General features: G+C 41.4%; 1 protein-coding gene across 1 annotated transcript; it reads right to left on the reverse strand.

Annotated features, from left to right (window-relative positions):
• Window positions 1-113: 113 nt before the first annotated feature.
• Window positions 114-20,081, reverse strand: dipk1ab (divergent protein kinase domain 1Ab). Its single transcript, XM_027000694.2, has 6 exons — window positions 19,997-20,081; window positions 19,833-19,916; window positions 3,287-3,421; window positions 2,953-3,060; window positions 2,426-2,602; window positions 114-1,989 (listed from the first exon to the last, which is right to left on the reverse strand). Exons 2-6 carry the CDS (start codon window positions 19,884-19,886, stop codon window positions 1,174-1,176), a joined length of 1,290 nt encoding a protein of 429 aa, XP_026856495.2. The 5' UTR covers window positions 19,887-19,916; window positions 19,997-20,081; the 3' UTR covers window positions 114-1,173.
• Window positions 20,082-20,688: the final 607 nt, after the last annotated feature.

The following is a 20,688-nucleotide window of genomic DNA, read 5'->3' on the forward strand; positions in this document are numbered from 1 at the left end:
TTCTATATTGATCTTAAAATGAAGCCTGTTTTGGAATTCACAAGTATTTCACATTCCTGTTGATCAACTGTTCAAAGCCTTTCAAATTGGTTTGAGAAGACAGTAATCACACAGCATTTAGGAAAACAAATTTCTAATCCATTCTGACTAGTTGAGAATGTTTTAAATATATAATTTAGTCTTTATTTTTATGCACAAATATATCATGCCTCTTCATGTACACAACACATTTTCAAAACTACACAGTCATTCTGTTAACGTTTTGGGCAATATCCCTGGCAATGTATCCTGACTTAAAATACTAACAGCCTGTTTCCCAGAAACATGTAAGTCTAGTCTTCCACAAACATTTAAACAGCATATTTTAGTTTGGGAACATGCTCGATCTGCTTTCTGAAACAAACTATATTGGAGACCAGCAACATTTATAAATTTAATATGAAACACTTAACCTTAAAAGATGACTGTTTAGACATTTCAGCTTTTTTCTACCCATATTCAATATGACTCATATCCTTTCAATTCAAGTCAGAATGACCCTCTAATACAGATGTAGATACAAATGTTGTCCAGCAAATGACGCCATGCTTTTATCTTGTCTAAAATGCAAATATCTATATCATGCCCCAATATGGATTGAAAAAAATCTCATTTTAGCATTATTTCATCCTGTCTAAATGTAGCCATAAAGTATCCCCAATGAAGATGTCTATAAAGCAATATTCTTACTCTCTTTTACTTTCTCGCAAACAAATTTACTTTTGCGTGAATCTGCATTAAGTGAAATTAACAAGTATTGTGGTTCTTTAAAAAAAAAACAAAAAAAAACTTTTCCCACTTATTAAAGCAAAGAAATGGGGTTGTCACAGTTTGATTGTCTGATAGTTTCCTGAAGTGGGGGCAGCAGGATAATCTCTCAGTAGTAAAAGGGTTTTTCAGCAGCACTACTATTTTTGGTTTTCCTCTCTAGCTTGGGCCTGTAGCCTACCAAGTGGGACAGGAGGAGTTTTGACAGTGTTGCTGATCTTCATAGACTGAATGAAAAGATTCAAAGGATAATCTGATGGATAAACATCTAAAAACATTTTTACACCTCTGTGGTTTATACCATGGTTTATTGATTCATGTCCTCATACCCTTTTGGAAAAAAGGGATCTAGCAGAGTCCTCGCCTTCATTTGGAGTCTTTTGTGTGGGATATCCTTTTCCACAAAAGTGTCTTAAGGTTGTTGAGGATGAGCGAGTGCTCCATCTCCATCTGTTCAGTGGCCCCTCGGAGGGCAATGCAGGCGTATAGCTGTTTCTCCAGCTCTTCCTTCACATCTGATGGCACCCCCCAGAGGAGATAGTCCTTCAGTGCGCCACACGCTTTGGCTAGGTTGGGCCGCGTCACCTCGGTGGTACAGCGGTGCTTGGTGAGGTCGCAGGAAGTGTGGCAGTCTGCTCCGTATACGCAGTCGCCATCTACCTCGCACCGCCGCTCCCGCATCACTTCCTGGAAAGCAGCTTCGGGGATGATGCGCCGCGCGTCCACTACCTTCAGGTCGTGGCGTTCTGTGTAGCCGAATCTGGCAGCCCTCACGTCGCACATGAGGAAGCTGCCAAATGTGCCGTGGAAGACGTCCTCGACGAGCTCCAGCAGGCCTATTGCGATCTTGGCCTTGTGTGGCCACGAAGGCGCTGCCCACTGGTCCAGGCTCCTGCGCAGACCTGCCGGGATCCAGAGCTCTATGGCCCAGGGGAGGCTGACACCATAAAGGGGTGCGTAAGGCACCTTCTCCACCACATACAGGTCCCCACAGAAGCCCAGCAGCCTTGGAGTGTGCTCCCGGTCCTGCAGAACGACGGCTAGCAGAAACTCGTTCAGCTGGAGCAGGGCCCAGGCGGAGCGAGCCTCGGCGAGGGAGATCTGCCCGTCTCTGTTGGCATCAGCTGCTCCGAGTACAAGTGCTGCCAAGTCCTGCACATTGGTCTGATCTCCCACCTTTGCCTGGACGCGAGACAAATGGTTCAATGAAGTTAATTAGCACAGAGAAAAGTACTGTTTTCTTAATATTCTGCTTAGGTCTCCTTTGGCAGGCTGCATGATATTTTTTTATACCCAGAGGAACACCATATCATTATGTCACAGATAATTAAAATGAAAACTGAGTGCTTTACTAACAGTATTTCCAGTTAAGTCCCCAGATAACAGTTGGATCAGCTATACAGCTTTCTTGACTGCTTGGTTTAGGTGTGATGAAGTGAGCAAAGCTACAAACTGTCTAGGTTCCCCAAAATGAGGACTGAGGTGTGTTGCTTTAGAAGACAAATTATGCACTTTAGAAAAAACAAAAACAAACAAACAAACAAAAAAGAACATTAGAATAAGGGTGCTTGTCATTCCTGCATAAGAGTGATCTGATTCATGACATGCAGGGTCACACCTTCAGATGGCTCAGAACCATCTCTCTAAACTTCTCCACAGATGTGCCTTTAGTTGGCCTGTTGAAGGATGCAGCTTCTCTCCGAGGCTCCAGCTCTGCTTCCGGGTCATAGTGAGGAACATCCTCCATATGGCACTTAATTATTCCTTCCATATCTCCCCAGTTACCAGAGTACACCTGGAATGATGGGAGTAAGTAAGCCCCTATGAGTACAAGCAAAAACTAGAGCAGCCCTGCTTTTTTTTTTTGTAATGGCCCAGTCAGTCTTTGGGTAGTAGCACCTCTGGGGACATATATAACACCAGGCAGCCTTGATATTTTTGTCATGTGAATAGAAATTGTGTATATACCTGCATGCTTGTGTACCATACAGATATTTCACATTGTTAGTATGGTTCTGGCTACTACTACAGAGAAATACATAGTCAAAATGTGCTGCTTGTTTATTTGTCATTCAATCAGACTGAATGTGTATGTGTGTGTGTGTGTGTGTGTGTGTCACTAAGCAGCAATTAAAATGTTGTGACCTGGTTACTGGGCTTGGCAGACAAGCATTTCCCCAAATAGAGAGTGTTCTTTTCACATAGGCTGCTGCAAGCAGTACCATCGATCACCCCCTTCCGGAACTTATCACACTGCAAAGAAGACAGACACAGACAGACATATCAATGTTACAAGAGATAGAACACCAAAGACAGGACCTGACCCACTTCTTCATCCATGTACTGTATTTTCTGAAACGAATGTCAAACAGTCCCAAACGAGTTCCTCTCCACCAGATGGCACCCCTCTCACACTTATACCCACTGCAGCAGTGACAGTATTCTGCATTTATGCATGGAGTGCTGAGGTTCCACTCACAATGGCATTTTTGCACTCGTGTCCACGGCACAGCTCTGTGTAGGAGGAGTACTCCACATAGATCACCCAGCTTCCTACAAACACAGCCAGCCAAGAGAAGAACAGGTACTTCATGTGGAGGTAGGAGAACCGGGCCTGTGATCAAAACAGAGAGGGGGAAAGAGAGAATGAATGTAGTGTACTATGGAGTTATATTATATATATATATATATATATATATATATATATATATATATATATTCACACTTAAATCATATACTTATGTTCATGATAAAGATGTTCACCAAATACACACTTTGCCACTTTATTCCACAGAAACATACCATTTGTCTTGCATGTCCAGTATAGACAGGAAACTCAATTATCTTCTCTTTTTAATGTGTGAGCCTTGAAAGCTATGAACAAGGGCGAGCGTCAACAGGTTGTAAGGACTACTGAGAATAACTGCATCAGAGGAGCCATGAAACAGTGGTTCAGAAAATATGTAATTTTCAACCCGATTTCACCCAAACACTACTGTGCAGCACGAATGAGCTGAGATATAGAAAAGGACAGACATTCTGAACTGTAGCAAACCTTTACGTTTGGACTGTCACAGGGAAGCATTTTTTAAATATCTGTAAGTGGTAACTTCAGTTACACACCTCCTCACTGGTAATTCTTAAAGGACAAGCAGGGGTTTTACTGAAGAGAAGGAAGAAATTATGAACACACTTTCAACTTGAAGAAAGATATTTACAAAGTACAATCCAAACTCACCAATCAATTTGGCCTCTCATTTTTATTTCTTTACCCAGTGTTTTATGGGGACATTTGCAAAAAACTAATTGCAAAGGGGAGCCGGTGAGTCAAACCTCCCCTAAAACGAACAGCAAATGTTTGTGAGCAGAATGGCACAGCTAATTTCAACAGCACTACAGCCCTCTGTGGCCTGACATTTGCTTATCTGAAAAATCTGAGCTGACAAGACCTCTCCTCCAACATGGAGGGCAGGAAGGAGTACCTTGTAGTGATGCATGATAGCTGTCAGTACTGATGCCTATTGTTAAGTGTGTGTTGGGGGACGGGAGAGAGAGTGAGAGTGAGAGAGAGAGATTGTTTGTGTGTGTGTGTGTGTGTGTGTGTGTGTGTGTGTGTGAGTGAGAGAGAGAGAGAGAGCTCAGAGTAGTTTCATGTATTTCCTGACTGCTGTTGAGAGGCTTGGAGGGAGCAAGAACCCCGCCTCTGCTCCTGTTGTTGTTGTTATTTATTATTATTTATTTTTTTTTATATATGCCACCTGTGAACAGAGCCTGTGTGATGAGACAAGTCTTGACGTAAATGCACTCACGCGTAGAAACAGGAGCAAACACAAGCAACCCAATAAGAGTGAGAGAAAAGTGTGTGTGTCTGTGTGTGTGTGTGTGCGCGTGCGTGTGTGTGTGTGTGTGTGTGTGTGTGTGTGTGTGTGTGTGTGTGTGTGTGTGTGTGTGTGTGTGTGTGTGTGTGTCTTTGATTGTGTGCCAGCTGCAATGTAGACAGAGTGAGACAGAATTAGGAGAATAGGGGTGAGCGTCAGACATAAAGGTAATAATACCAACCCTCGTGTGGATGCAACTCCATTAGGGCTAGATTCTTATTATATTGCATATTATTCCACAGAGCATCTCTTCCAGTGCAGACTGTTATATTCCAATATTTATAAAGGGCAATAAATTATTGATCATGACTTTAACATCAATGCATTTCTTAACCGACACATTCACTCTTTAAAAACTGAGTACAAGATCAAGTGCATGAAATGTCACTGGAATTTATATTAATTGAAACTCCACAGCATTTTAAACCATTACTGTATATTTCTTCACATGCAGATAAAGGATACTTTTGCATAATGGTTATAAATTCACACTGGGTGTAGAGGGTGTGTGAATGTATTGCGCTCTATAGAGCTGAGGCAAATGCACCAACACTTATTTATGAGATCTCCTATTGAGAGAAGGCCATAGACTGAGTGATTCCAGGCACTACCATTGACTTTATACGCTCACTTAAGTGTGATGCAAACATTCGGCATCGTTACAGTATCGGCCGCATCTCCTTGCAACGATATTAAAGAGGCTGCTCACTAAAAGTGCACTATAACAAATGATCTCAGCCTGTATTACCAATAGCACAGCCAATTATGCCTGCTGGAGAAGATTAGCAGACAAATCACAGACCTGAAGGAGCCTCTTTTGTCCATGTATTAATGATGCTCTGTCCTGGGTTTGACAGTGATGAACCTGGTCCTCCCTGCTCTGTCTCCTGGTCCCCAGCCTCATGCACAGAGCAGTCCCAGGCTGTAACTCGATACTCAAATTTCTCGCTCATGATGACATGCTATCTGCAGAATCATCTAAATTTTTAACAGCGTGTAAACCTCTTTTAATCAGCGCTGTCCTTAAAGTACGTCTGGATAAGTCGCATTACTCTTTGGTAATGTACTTGTGCATGACCTTGAGTAATGGAGCTTTGTAATCCAGTAGTAGCAGTAATATTTTTGAAAACAAGAGGCCAATGTGAAATGGATGCATTTTGAGAAATATGAAATGTAATACATCTGACAACACACAATTAAAGACTTAATTTAACTGAGCCAAATGATGCATATGGTTTAGATGACCTAATACAGAAGCCACGCTACGTCTTTCCCCTTAGGCTCCCTCACTGGTAGCACAGATCGAGCAGTCAGATGCAGTCTGTCAGTCCTTTTGCTAATTTAATCTAACCTCCCTCTCTGTCTCTCCATCTCCCTTGTGGCTCCACTAATGACAGGCCATCACTCCGCATCTCCCATGAGCACTCAGAGAGATGCTAATGTAGCCAGCGCTATCCAAAAGTCCATCTTATTTTCCCCTTGCTCTCATTCTCCTAAACCCCCATTAAGTCTCTTGCTGCAGCCCCGTTTCTCTAACTTGCCTCACCCCGCCCCCAGCTTGTTTCTCTCTCTCTCCTTCCCTCTCCCTCCCTCCCTCGCTTTCTCTCTCTGTGCCTCACTAAGCCAGGCTGACAGGCAGTGAAGTCTTGTGGCAGTCCCGCATCCTATGCAGCCTTTCATACTCTCCCATGGCCCAGTGGGACTATCACCATGAAAATCAGTTCACAGAAAGCTCAGACTGGCAGGCGGACCTTTTCGTGAAGCCAGAGTGGAGGTGTGGGAGAGTGCAACCCAGACACCTCAAGCCTGAATGAGTTTCCTGCTCTCAGCATATGTTAGTAAAGGCCTCTCACATTCCAGGTCGGTCTCACCTGAAAGACACACTGTGGCTTTTGAAAGGTCAACAGAATGAAAACAAAAAATACAAAACAAAAAATAACAATAAAACATCAAACAGCTTAGCTTTTTTTATTGTCCATATGATATGATTATTACTAAATTGCAATTTCCACATTAAATATATATCATTTGTGGGGGTGTGGTCAAAATAAATGTCTTGACGTGAAAGACTTAATTTGATTGTACTGGATTTGAGACGTCCTTTATCAGCCAGATGGTCTCTTTGTTAGTACTATTAATGATGAGGCAGGATTATCATATCAGCCTGACCACACTTGCTTAATTAAAGCAATTAATCCAGTGAAACCTTTTCTTCCTGCAATCTATTACATTCTTGGAGCAGAATGGTTGACAACAAAGCACATCCAGAACAACTTGTATTTTCAGCATGGAAAAAATGCAAAAAACACTCATGTGTGGGCATTCATCCTCTCTTAAACAAGCAAGAACAGCAACATGCTTAAACTCATAAAACTGATGCTTAGACAGAAATCAAACAGGGAAGTTACCAACAGCTTTAAGCCACTGGAGATGCTGGGTTTCCCCTGTTGTCTTGATGTGTTACCATGCCACCATCTGCCTAATAAGAAAGACAAAGGCATCAACATGTTCTCTTCCCCACATTGTGCTTGGGTGGATCAGTGAACTGCAGGTATGAAAAATGGTCATCTATCCTATTACAGTGTGTTCACATGCTCGCCAGCTGCTTGGACATGGAAAACATCAGCAACACACATGTCTGCACAGATTTCTGTCAATCTGAAGCTGCTGGAACCTTCACTCACAACTGCGGAGATGGCAAAGAAGGCCACTCATCTAGGTAAAGTCATAGTTCAGCCTTTATCTGTGGAAAAGACAGGAGCAAGTACAGAAAAATAAACACACACACACACACACACACACACACTCTCTCTCTCTCTCTCTCTCTCTCTCTCTCTCTCTCTCTCTCTCTCATTCGCTCTCTCTCTTCAAAAAGAAATTGTATTGAAGGATACACAGCATAGGTGAGTTTTAGCCAAGCACACTGTGTGTAGCCTCAGCAGGAACACAGAAAGTCACCAGCTCCTTCTTAACACTATGTGCCTTGTTTAGGATGATGACTTATAACCACACATGGATGGAAATGCACAAGTCTTTGGAGTAATTTGGTGAATTAACCTTGGTTTACTTCAGTTTACATTTTACAGATATTTACAGAAAGCGACTGTGCCTACACATTTTGAGGAATAACACACAATGTCACATCTGAAGTGTTCCCACACTGAGTTACAGAAGTATTTAGACAGAAGCCCTTCCATTTTGAACAGTAATCAATTACTAATGACGAATTAGTACAGACTGCAGGCTGTCAGGTCAAATATAAAAAATATTCTCATAAATAAGAAAAACAACTCAGAAACTCCAGTACATTTTGCATATATTTACCAACTGGAAGCAGGTAAATAGGCTTAACAGGCTTATGTTCAGTACGAACACTGTTTAATACTTGGTTGCAAATCCTATGTGGTAGCATCCTGAAGTCTGTGACATACAGACATCACCAGAAGCAGGAGCCTAGCCTGGGGATGTATTCCAGTGAGCTCTCGTTCTTGCTGGTTTAAGCACTTTTTAAAGGTTGTTTAATTGAATAACAGAGATGAACATTTCTAGCTGAACTCTCTTTTGTGGTCAACAGTAAGCTAATACCTTCCTGGGCTACACTTCGGTGATTGAAATGGCCAGTCAAAAATTTAGCTTTTTTGGCCTTAAATATTAGTTGCTAGGGGTGTTTATTTTGGGTCACTGTTGTGCTGTATGAAGTCCAGCAACCTTTGCAGCACTTCGCCATATCTGAGTGAAAGCTCTTTTTTTCATCCTGTACCAATCAGAATTGAATCTACTGTTCCATACAGCAGTAACATGAGCAAAATTATCAAGATATGCAAGTTCCAGTAGCAGACTGTATGGAAAGTTATTATTATGATTATAATTATGATTACTTGAAAAAAAGAAATATAAAAATACTAGTGTCCTTATATGCAGCCAGTGTTTATTTTTGTTTGTAAAAAATATAAAAGGGAGATTAATTAAGTAATGAAGTTGAAGATTTCTGTAAAATACTAGCTGTACTTGCTAACTTACTGAACTAGCATAGGGATCAAGCCACTTATGTACTAACCATTTTGGAATACCATTAACTGACTGAATCATTTAACAAGTGAAATGTTCCTCAGTGGGTTTGTTAGGAATGTCTTGAAGCTTGTTATAGTGTAAAAAGCGGAAACACGGAGTATGTAAAATGCAAATTGATATTTCAAGTAAAAAGTTTATTTAGGGAGTTACATAGATTAGAGGAAATACGTGAACACCCACAACAACAATAATTTCAATTTATATAGCACATTTCTCATACCATTACAGAAGAAAAAAAAATTCATGAAGTATGAAAGTACTGAGAAGGGGGTGGGAGGTAGTGGTGAGTTCAGCAAAGAAATTTTGGCAGCGCTAGTGTGTTCCATAATTTGGGGACTATGACGATGAAAGATCTGCTCCCAGTCTGACTTCTGTACCAGAGGTCCTAAGTGTTCATACAGGGCATTAGTGGTGTGGGAGGTTGGCTAAACAGGTTAGACCATGTAGAGACTTGTTAGCAGGAGGAGTTTAAACTGGATGTGAAGCAGGACAGGTATCCAGTCTAACTGAAATAAAACTGGGGTGACATGAGCTGATTTATTTTTAGAGTAAGAGAGTTTTGCACATGCGATAGAAAATAGGTGGGTTTGTTTGAGATACCAATGAGAAGGTAGTTACAGTAGTCTAAGCAAAATTTTATGAAAGCATGAACCAGAGATTCAGTGTCTTTCATGAAATGCAAGGTGTGAAGATGAGCAATGGATTGAAATGGACGTCGATGGAAAAAAAGCTATTTTGATACAATTGAAAGAAAGAACAGAATCAAAAAGTAGACCCAAGTTATGGACTACTGTTGAAAGACAGTAATAAAGCAAAAAGAGGCAGAAATTGAACAAGTGTCTACTGCAAGAACTGCAGGAAAGCCTCAAACTGCAACAGCTCCTTAAGTTTATCTACAACAGTTAGCAGAAAATCCCTCATGGTATCAAGAGTATAAAATTGTTGGCCAGATAGGTAAGCCAGGACAAAGGGATAAATTATCCTTTATTTGTTTAGCTCTACGAATTGGGAATGGTTTAAGCAGAGGTTGCCCTGAGGCAGAGATTACAGATGCAGAGATTAGAGCAAATATTCCTTAATCAAAGTTGAGCAGCTATCTGGAAGGCAAACCCAATCTCATGCGCTCAACACTCAGACACACATTATGCTCAAATTTACAAGAACAGAGCAAACTGCTTACCACTGAAGCACCGCACAGCAGAGACACGCAAGAACTTTCTTATGCATGTCTTTGGCCTGAAACAAAAGGTACTCCTTGCATCCCAAGAGTCAGAATCAGGCCGTAAGTATGACCCAGTTCTTGCTCAAAGTATGTTTTTGCACACCATACTCATTTGTCTCCAGAATGATCAATACTGACATACCTGAGCATGAGCTGCTGTGGGACTGGACAAATACTGCTTTTGGAACAGAGAGAATGAATAAAAAACCTGTGTGTCCCGGACAGCTGTAGCTGTGCATGTGTTCCAGACAGAGGACACAGTCCTATAAATGCTCTGCCAAGGAGAACACAACAAAAGTGTCCCCTGATATGCTAAAAGAGCTGAAGGAGCTGAGAGCAAGTGTAGTTTCTGTAGTGCTGTGTTGCATAGACTGGCTCATGGTATACGGAAAGAATATAGAATTAGCCAACCTATGCACCACAGCAGTACATCTTTCCATGTGCAGAGGCCCAGAGAGGGACCCTGTGAATGCCTGGACAACTTGTAGAATGCCCGCATCACAGCAGAACTGCTCAGTCCCAAATACTTCTAGTCATCCGCAGACTTCTGTGCCAATGTGACCGGCATTTCAGTGGCTTTGTTTGTGTCCCAAGGCGATGCTTTGCCTATCAACAGAGTAAGACTGATGAGAGATGTACACACTGTTATCACTTTGGTTGTAGCAAACATTTACAACCTAGCTGAGAAGAACTGGATCTAGGTAGGATCCTTGGTTAACTCCACAGGACAGGTTTTAAAGAAAAGAGAATCTAGAAAGGAGAATCTAGAAAGGAGTTCCAAGGATTGGTAAATTGCAGCAGAGTACAATCCTGTGGAAAGCACTCTTCTGAAAGTGATAATGCCCCAATCTAACTGTCATCAGTTCTGAGCAATATTGAATAAACCAACCAGTACAGTGCAGTAAAAATAACCTTCCTAAGCCTTAAGAAAAGTAAGGAGAAAGCACTGATACAAGTGCTTGGTGCTGGGCAGATTTGTGAGTATGCAGGAAAACAAAACAAATGAGAACAGTCATTCTATAAGATCTGAAACTGAGTCATGCATTAGTTAATATCAATAAAGGAACCAACCCAGCCATCAAGACTGGCATCACTCTACTCAATCTGTATTCTAATAGCAGGGCGCACCCTGATTGGAATAGTAAACCTATATTGACAGTATTACCTTGGCAGACTACTGAAAAGGACACAACAGCTACAGTGAGCCAAGATGAAATTAAGACTTTCCATGCTCTGAGTCCAAAGAAAAGTGAACAATATGGGAAGCAACCCCTGTTTTTCCTTCTTAGACAAGGGGAAATCTCTGAATCAGAGTGAGGAAATCTGATTAGATGTCTGTGCTAGTGATGGAATGTCAATAGTACAGTGTTTAATCAAAAGGATGCACATAAGGGTGCATAGTATCAGAGCACCAGGGGTGGTTGGTCAATGATCAGTTTTGAAATCATATATCACCTGGTTTGAGGCCTTATACTCAAGATACTCAGGTGAAGAGAGGGACAGAGCTGTCAAGTGATTGATCACCATCGGTGGTAAGATGGATTTGTTAAAATCCAGAGCCTTTCAAGTGCCCTAGGAACATCTGGTGGAACACTCTGTAAGAGATGATTATTTTAGCTTCCACCTATGATGGGACTTCTACCCAGTGTCAAGTGAGGAATGGGTGTAGAAAAGGTTCTGGTCTCGAATGCAGGTCTTCCAGGCAGTAAACATGTGCTCTTACTACCAGTCTGAAGAGCTGGCTCTCTGGCACAGCAGCCGGACCACCCATTTTACCTTCCTGAGTGACGGCCTCCATGACACTACCCTCTTCTTCAGTTGGTGATGTTAGTCATAAGGATACATTGAGTCTAAATGGAAAATGTTCAAATCCCCAATCATAGAGGCAGTAGCAAGAAGCTGTGGCCTGAAAGCTGTTAGTGCCTATCATAATGGCAATCCTAGAACATGCTGGTGGATACCTGTGGTGAAGGAAGGTGAAGCCTCCATCAAGGTGAAGGAGGCTTTCCAATTAATGGTCTCAGATAGATCTCAAGATTCAACTGAAAGGAACTTGAGAGCTGGAAAGGCTGCAGCTAAGGCAGTTCCTGAGGCAAAAGGTTGTTTTTGGGAAGCCCTGGAAAAAGACTTTTGGGTGACTCTAAACCTGTTCTGGAAAACTTCACCAAATGTGTTTCAATAGTTTCACATTTCAGAAAGTAGAGTTGCCCCATGTCAAGGTTTTTGGTGAGATCGCTATGAAAGGTTTGGACCATTTTATACAGTCTTGTTATTAAAGCTACTAAATGCGTGTGAGGTGAAATGGAAATCCTCATTAATGATGTATCAAAAAGTTGCGGCAAGCATAAAGTTTGGTTATTTAGTCAATTTGTTGGGCTCATGATGGCTTGGTTGGCAGCATCTTAGGTCTCTGTGTAAATTAACAGTAACATGAAAATAATAAATGTTAGTTTTATTTTGCATACATTGTGACTGAACAATTTAAGGCACTAACACATTTATTTAATATGACACATGCTAATATGACATATGCTAATTGTATGAATATTGATAAAGTATATGCAGTAAGTGATAATGTCTGTTATTATTTATACAATGTTAATCTGAAACACCCTTAATTGTAACACTAATAAATTCATTTGGTAATATGTTGGTACATGGAAAAACATTTGATGTGGAATATCTACCACATATCTAAAATATATCTACCATGAACACATTTCGCTTGACAAAAGTGAACAGAGTCCCCAAAGACATACAGTCATGCATTTGCTAAGTACAAAGCACCCCTGGAACCTCAAGTGGGCAATGTGTTTAAACCAGTGAGGGTGACTGTATTTGTGTGGTTAAATTCAAAGGATTAGCCATGTGGAGTCCTCACGCAAACACCTTCCCTCCTGTATTGATTCCTGAGTAGGTGATGGAAACAGCATCCATCTCTGGGCCATTACAGGCACAACATTACAAAGACAAAATGAATGCACAGACTACATGACCTTTTCACTCGATGTGTGAAGAAGATAATTTCAACCCAGATAATGTGGGTTATTTATCTTCAGGGCAGCATTGTTCACCAAGGAAGGAAGAGCTAATCAGAAGTGGGTAATGAGGGGTTATTGATTTGAGGTTGTGTCTGCTTTTCATTAGTACTGAAGAGATTGGAGAGGTGAGGCCATGACTGTGGGCAGATACGTCCAGTCCTCATTACATCTCAGAGGCTTTTACTCATCAGTGATGCTTTGTGCATTTGATGGAAAACTGGAGTAGAGGTACATTAGAGCAGTTTCCATACCAAATTCCAAAACCATACGCATTCACATCCTGCCCATCGTCTTTACTACATTCTAACATACCAACAGCACAACTAATTTTGGTAGACTGACTGAAAAAAAAATCATGCTCCTTCTGTGACAACATGAAAGAAAATTAACATGAAGGTACACTCTACCTTCTAAATTGGTTAATAAACTTAGCCTAGGCCTTAAGACTCATCGTTCCAGGTGTTCAACTAATTCAAGCATTTTTGGTTAAAAGCCATATGACACTGGGAAGGAAGTAATCCCTAACGTAGTCTTGCAAGCAAATGAACCTCCCTGATTTGCAGCCAGACTAAAATGGCTTGTTTGGGTTGACAGCAACACGGGGGGGACCAACAGCTCAATAGACTCTCCGAGACACAGGGGACTGTAATCTACCCCCTGCAGACCTAGACCAGAGCAGAAATGTTCCAGCTCTCCCACTCAGCTCCAGGAAAGACTGGCATGGGATTTCATGCCAGTCTTTCAAGCATGACTGAGCCATGCACTGCAGAGGCATGGAGCACTGTGCATGTCTGCTGCTCTCGTACGCTATGACATGAAATGAAAGAAGACGACAATCAAATAAGTTCTGCATTCATGCTTGTTTTTTGCTGCCTCCGCATCAATCATACATAATTCATTATCATAAAGTGATTCCTCAGAGCCTTTACCCTAATGGCTCCCTCCCCACCAGAGCAATAAATGATAGCCAAAGAGAGCAAGAGAGCAAAACGAGTGGGGCAGAAGAGATGGGGTGGGATAGTTTATTGTGCGTGTGAAGGATATGGGGGTATTAAAAGCATGCACTGATATCCACAGATGAGAGAGTATTTTTAAGACATAATGTACGGCTCATCACATATTATCAAAACAAATATACAGGAGAGGAAACAACAGTCATCTGCTCCCTGATTCTTCAGTGGGACACTGGTAAAAGAACTTCCAAATAGCAGGTAGGGCCCTATGGCTTACATAGAATCTCAGTCAAGCTATTTTCATTCAGTGGTATAAGGAGACTCCAGCAGGCTATACTCACTGGGAGAAGAGAGTGTACAGTAAGGCTTATGATATGCTGATTCAGTCTGGTGTCCAAATAGATGCATGACACATTGAGTAAACACTGCATGACGGTGGCAGCCATAAGACCTGGCATCCAAAGTGTGTGCAGTTTTCACCTTTTCTGAGAGGTGATAATGTCTTTCATACAGTGAAATCATTCAAAGTTCTTGAAAGAAAAGGTCTTAAAGGTGGGGAATTGGAAATAACTAAACTGATTGGTGCAAAGGACAAACAAGCAAAACCATTTAACCTTATGGGTACAAAGAAAAGACAGAACGAATCGTTCTCTCTCTCAGTGGATGTGTCAGGCGCAGATGCATTTTTATTTGAGAGTGACGAGAGCGCTTCTCTTCTGAGCAATCTCCTCCCAGCACAGCTTCGTCTTCCCTCCCAGGAGATAAGCTTTCGGATGGAAGAAGAGGTCTCACAGGCAGTATGGGCCACTGGGTAATCTGATTAATCTCAGTTTGGACAACCCCCTCCACACCCCCAACCCCCCTTTAGGGTCCCCTGAGACACATCCATCCATGTGGTGGTGACTCAACATTGCAGCAGTCCAACTTGATAGCATCAGCCTATAAACTAGAGCCTAGGGAGAGTGTCAAACGTCCAACACAGCACAAACCTTTTTAGAGCCACACATACATATCAGCCATCTCTTTACCAGAATTTCATATTCCCAAAACACAAGGCAGAAAACAAATCTCACCTTTTTTATTTTGTTCACATATGGCTGTTTCTATGATTTAAAAACAAGTAACCCAAAGCTCTTTACATTCACTGGAGTCCTGGAGGAAAACAGCTTAACATCTATAGTTTCTGGTCAATTCTTAGGACCATGCCTACAGACTTATTTCACCTGCCTTACCTTAGCTTCACTCCCACCAGTATGCTAATGACGCTTGCAGTCAAACCTTGGGTAAATAAAATTAACAAGTAATTGACCCTTTTCCTTCATTTACTTGTTTTCTTACCCAAGGCTATAACAAATCCTCTCACTGACACTTTGGTATACCTCAGTGCACCAAAGTTATTTCAAAATAACCAATTCTAGATGTTAAAACATTAAATCTTCTCTTACTAATTAGCAGAGCGCTATGATGCCAGCACTAGTTTTAAAAAGTTTAAAATGTATTTGTAAACATTATGAAGAGAAACTGGTAAAGCCACAATAACAAGGTAAGTTTTTTTTTTTCCTCAACGGCCATCCAAATTCTCTTTCTTTCTTGTTTATTCTAATACCTCTGTTATGGCTTACCAAGGAAATCTATGGTATTTCCATACGTCATATCGTTGTTTAATAAAGGCTATTTAAAATGAATAACTGTTCTCTCTGTGTAACCTCATTTAGTTTGTGACACAGTTCCACTGGAATGAACTGGAGGCTGACAAGACCTGTCCAGCTGTCACAGCGAACAGCCCTGTTTCTCAGTTCCCATGGGGTGAAAAATAGGCTGGGCATTTGGCAATGCAAGTACCTCAAAAGGCAGTGTTAAAGTAAGGCTCCCATCTGGAGCATGCCCCTGAAATAATAAAGGCACACTGGTCACTAGAGACAGCACAAGTGTCTATATCATGAAGAGTTTTTTAACAGAGCACTGACCACCAGAAAAACTTAACCCTCTAAACCAAGAAGTTAAGGATATGTAATAATTGAATTCCTATCCATGGAAAAACTATTATAGCATACTCATGAGAAAGGGTTTGATACATGTTTTGTTTACCATGAGACAAAAATTATGTAAAACCTAGGAAAACCAGATAGTGGTTATGAGTAGTTTTTATGTTACTTCAATAACTAAAATGTTGGTGATGACCCTTTTCCTGAAAGCACTCCCCCAAAATCACAGGTTTATTCAACATGGCATGACAGCTGGCAGGGGAGCGAAGCATGGACAGGACTTCAGGGGCGTCTCTGTCATGACTTGATGTAATAGAGTTACTAAATGTTACAGTGCCAAGCACTCATGCTGCTGCAAACCTCAGCCATGTTAAACTTTAGCTATAGTAAAACCATACAATGTGCCAAAGAAGGCTGCTGCTGCTGCTGATAATACTGAGAAGCTAAATATGTAGTCCTATAGGTTTCTGGGGCTGGAAAACACTCTGAGATTGTCTTGACTTCTCTGCGAGCTTCCCTTGGGGTTTCTGTTCTAAATGTCCTCTCACTTTCGACATAGCTGAGTGCTTATAGAGTTTTATTTCTTTGTTCAAATCTCACAGAGTCTAATGGGTGCAAGAGCCTCCAGGAGGACTCCAAACAGAATTCTGAAAGTCAGCTGCAGTGAACCAAAACAGTGAAAGGACAGAGAACACAAGATGATCTCGCAGTCAATCCACAGGCAAAAGATAAAATCAAGACACCGGCAGAAAGGCTTTTCATTCTGTACAACAGTGTGCAGTGGATACATTAATAAACCAGATGTTGCCAGCTAAGTTGATTCCCAACCGCGTTATCACCTTTCCATAAAACACTCTGCCACCCCTGGAAAAATGAATGAATAAATACTTTTACTACTACAAGACGTTTTATTGTTAGTAGTAGTAATGTAACGAAGGCTGAAGGCAGCCACCCTACCCGGGACTCAAACTCAGGTCTAACAGGAGGTAAACTTAAGCTCTGGCCTCTGGACCAGAGAGTCAGCTCTCTGGCACAACAGCCACAGTACCCATTTAATCTTCCTAAACGATGGTCTGTGTCATAAGTAATAGTAGTGATAGTACTAGTAATTTTAGTAGTAGTAGTAGTAGCAATAGTATCTAAAAACTAAGTGGCCACTTTAGGAGGCAGAGGTAGGGATACAAATGATATTTCAGTTCATGTACTGAGCTGATTAACAGATGGAAGATGGAAGGTTTTAGACTCTGACTATCACTGTGATTCTTGGGATAAAGCAACAAGCTATATTTTCAACATTGTTAAGTTGGAATCAAGCTGCCGCCAAACACTGCTGCTTGATAAAGACTTTCGATACAAAACAAATTATTTAGTTAGGCATCTTAATATTAAAATTACCAACGCTCCACAGTCCTGCCTTGTTCATGCATATGATTTCCTCTCAATTTTCCTTCTCAATTGGATGAGTCAGTTGACTTTCAGGCAAACATAACTCTGGCATGTGAAAATAATGACATTACTTGTCAGCCTTTGGGTGTTGATGTTTATATGCAGCAGTTGCAGTAAAGTGACCGGATCCTCTAAGGGAGCTCAGACAGAGGTGAACAAACATGTCTATACAGTCCTGAGGAAACAACATAATGTAATGAAATGAAAAGACAGAGTTCATTGAGGGACAGTCATTATTTTTCATAATACTACTAGTGAGCGCGTAATAGTTTAGGTAAGTTTTTGCCAAAATGGAGCATCTCTTTTGCCTGACATAGCCTACTGTGTGCCTGCACGCACACGCATGTGCACATACACACAAAGACTTCCACTCTGTCTCGGTCACGTACTCGAACAACCACACATGCACAGATGCACCCGCAACACCACACTGTACATGCATTCACACACGCACACAAATGGACACACACAGGCAGAGCAGGCTTCACTATGTTACTCCGATTAGTAGTCTACGCCTAACTTGGTGTAGACAGCAAGAACTGAAGAGCCCTGACTAAGATGCAGTCACTGTGCCAGATTACACTCTCTGATAAACATGCTCACAGCCATGACACCATCCCTGTTTGGAGAGCACTGACAACTCTCCCGCTCACACACCGGAACTGTCTGCCCTTCTAACGGGCTTCCACAGCATGCGGATATGCTTTCTGAATAATCATTTACCACAGTGATTAGTTTTGCATTTGACAAACCTAAATTAGGACTGCATTTACACACTTCTGCATTTCACTTAAAATATTTTTAGCAGTGTCCACCACCAACCAAATTATATGCAGAAAATGTTATTTACCTTAACACATACATTGAAGGAAAAGGATTTTCCTCCCAAGATTAACCATAAAGCTGTTCCTAAAAAGCTATCTGTGACATGTCATTCACAAACACAAGAAAGCAATGGAGTCTTTTTCCCCTGCCTGTGTGTCCTGCTCCCATTAAGAGCAAAGTGGCCCAGAAAAGAGACGTATTGCTACAGCCCATCCCTCCTGGACCTGCTGTCCCTTTCACTGACTCTGAGGCTTCACCACTCACACACTGGGGCATGACCTAAAGCAGTGATGAGAGGAAATGAAACCAAAAATATGTCCAGGGATGACAAGCTAAGGTTGAGACACACACAATAAAAGGACTTGAAAGAGAGAGAGATGTTCAGAGCTCCAGCATGAAAACGAAGTGTCGCTGTTGATTTTTTTTTCTTTCTCCACGAGTAACATCACACACTGTCCATACAAACAGATTTGTAAAATATTGCAGGACCACTTCCAGCAAGGTACAGTTACTGTCTGCAATTAAGACAGAACAAGCTGAATTTAACTACAACATTCTTCAATTTAAGAACCAATAATAACACTCAAGTTTCTCAAAGTTTTCACATACAAAAAGGGTAAGAGGCAGTATGTAGTGTATTACATAAAGGCATTTGCTACGGTGGAAATTGCTAGCAACGCAAGAAGGCTGAGTCACCAATGCTGATCACCACATTAATAATACAAATTAACTTAATTGCACACCACCATGCACCTACCGCCCATTGACTTTGCATGGATCAGGAGACAGCGTACAACAATTCTACATATAAACAGCTAAAGACTGTTATTGCAGTTGTATATGCCTTTTTTTTCTAGTCGTTGAATGAATTAATATGAATAGGCCTTGGCAGGTATAAAAAACAGCCTGAAAAACGATCTGCTGTCCTTATATTCCCTATGTTGAATACTGATATGAGCGAACATTAGACGTTCAAAGTAATCAAGAGAGTTGGCTAGCTTACTAATGAACCCGTCAATCGTCGGGTAACTACAATACATAGGCTACGATTGCACGATCGGCGCGCAGACTGAGGGTTTCGGCTCCACTGGCTTCGTTTTCGACACATTTCGAGGCAAAAAAGACACGTTTACAAAGAGCCATGAAGATGTTCGACATCGGCACTGTTGCTACAGCAACGCCTGGTGTGCAGTGCGCGAAAAGGCATTGCAACGTAGCTAACGTTACCTTAATTTCGTGACATCTATGGGTGAGCCGGAGTAAAATATGCTATGAAATCAGCGTTAGGGAGTGACAAGCTTGGACGAAATGGACCACTGCAAAATTATATTCATACAAAAAAATATAAACAAACCTAGAAAACATTTATGAGACACGGTGCGATACACTTAAGCAGCACGGCAGGAGGATTTTTTTTTTAAAAACCCCAAAAAACCAAAAACGAAGGCACTGAAAGTTCAAAGTCTGCAGGTAAAGACAACCCGTGATAACTGACTCAGTTTCAGCACAATTGTGTCTGCATCCAGGCATCCTCTCAGTCCACTTGGAAATAACACTTAACCTAGCGACTGCGTGGAACAAATGTCAACAGTGTCTTAGCCCACCTGGACGTAGATGGGTTTCCTCAGCCAAATCCATGGACTCAGACTCCTTGCCATGACTCAAACACCACATTTCACAGCACTGACCTGGTGCGAAAAACCCATTTGTTAGGACATCATTATATTTTTAGGAAAAGCGTTTAAAATACACGCTCAAGACCACTTACCAAACTAGAATCCCCCTCGCCATGGAAAGCAGCTCCGCGCGAGTGTCTCGAGCAGTCTCCAAGTCGCTGCAGCTCCGACGGTGGGCGGCCGCTAGATAAGGCTAAACGCAGTGGATGCACCACACCAACAAGAACTCAGAAGATGAACTTAAAAAACATCTGATCTAGACTAATGCAGTATTACGATGTGTGGAAGCAAATGCATGCATCTTACCTTTAGGCCTTGGAGCATTGGTTATGGATCTCAGCTGAGGGGTATGCTTATTATAGAATATGCACGACTTGTAGATCTATGTTTATAGGAAAACCAAATGTTTTCTACATATTTTCAAGATCACATTTTATTTTCTGTTGAGTCGGTCGGCTAATTTTTACATGGCCTGGAGAAACATTTGGCAGTTGCATAAATTGCACTACTTAGGACAAGTTTGTGGCCCATTTAAAAAACGTTTTACGAACAATTTCTTCACTACAAAAACAAATGTGGGTAGGACTTATTAACAAAAAGGCAACCACAGATTAAACTCCCAAATGAGGTAACGATGTATTTAACAAGTTATATTAAATTCTTCCAGTGGATCCTTTGAAAGACGTTGGAAGTTCATTGACGGCAGGTCACTTAATAGCAAGTTATAAGTAAATTGAATTCAAAGGAAATTATTTACTGATTTATCAAGCTTATGTAAAAGTTT

Source organism: Electrophorus electricus, chromosome 3, assembly GCF_013358815.1.
Source record: "Electrophorus electricus isolate fEleEle1 chromosome 3, fEleEle1.pri, whole genome shotgun sequence".
NCBI lineage: Eukaryota > Metazoa > Chordata > Actinopteri > Gymnotiformes > Gymnotidae > Electrophorus > Electrophorus electricus.

What these genes read in the sequence shown, in the direction of transcription:
- dipk1ab (XM_027000694.2), bottom strand. Translation starts at nt 19,886, where the DNA reads ATGGCAAGGAGTCTGAGTCCATGGATTTGGCTGAGGAAACCCATCTAC. An exon ending in ACGAGTGCAAAAATGCCATT is followed by an intron (nt 3,061 to 3,286) that starts GTGAGTGGAACC and finishes TCTTCTTTGCAG; the next exon opens with TGTGATAAGTTCCGGAAGGG. An exon ending in CTGCCAAGCCCAGTAACCAG is followed by an intron (nt 2,603 to 2,952) that starts GTCACAACATTT and finishes CCATCATTCCAG; the next exon opens with GTGTACTCTGGTAACTGGGG.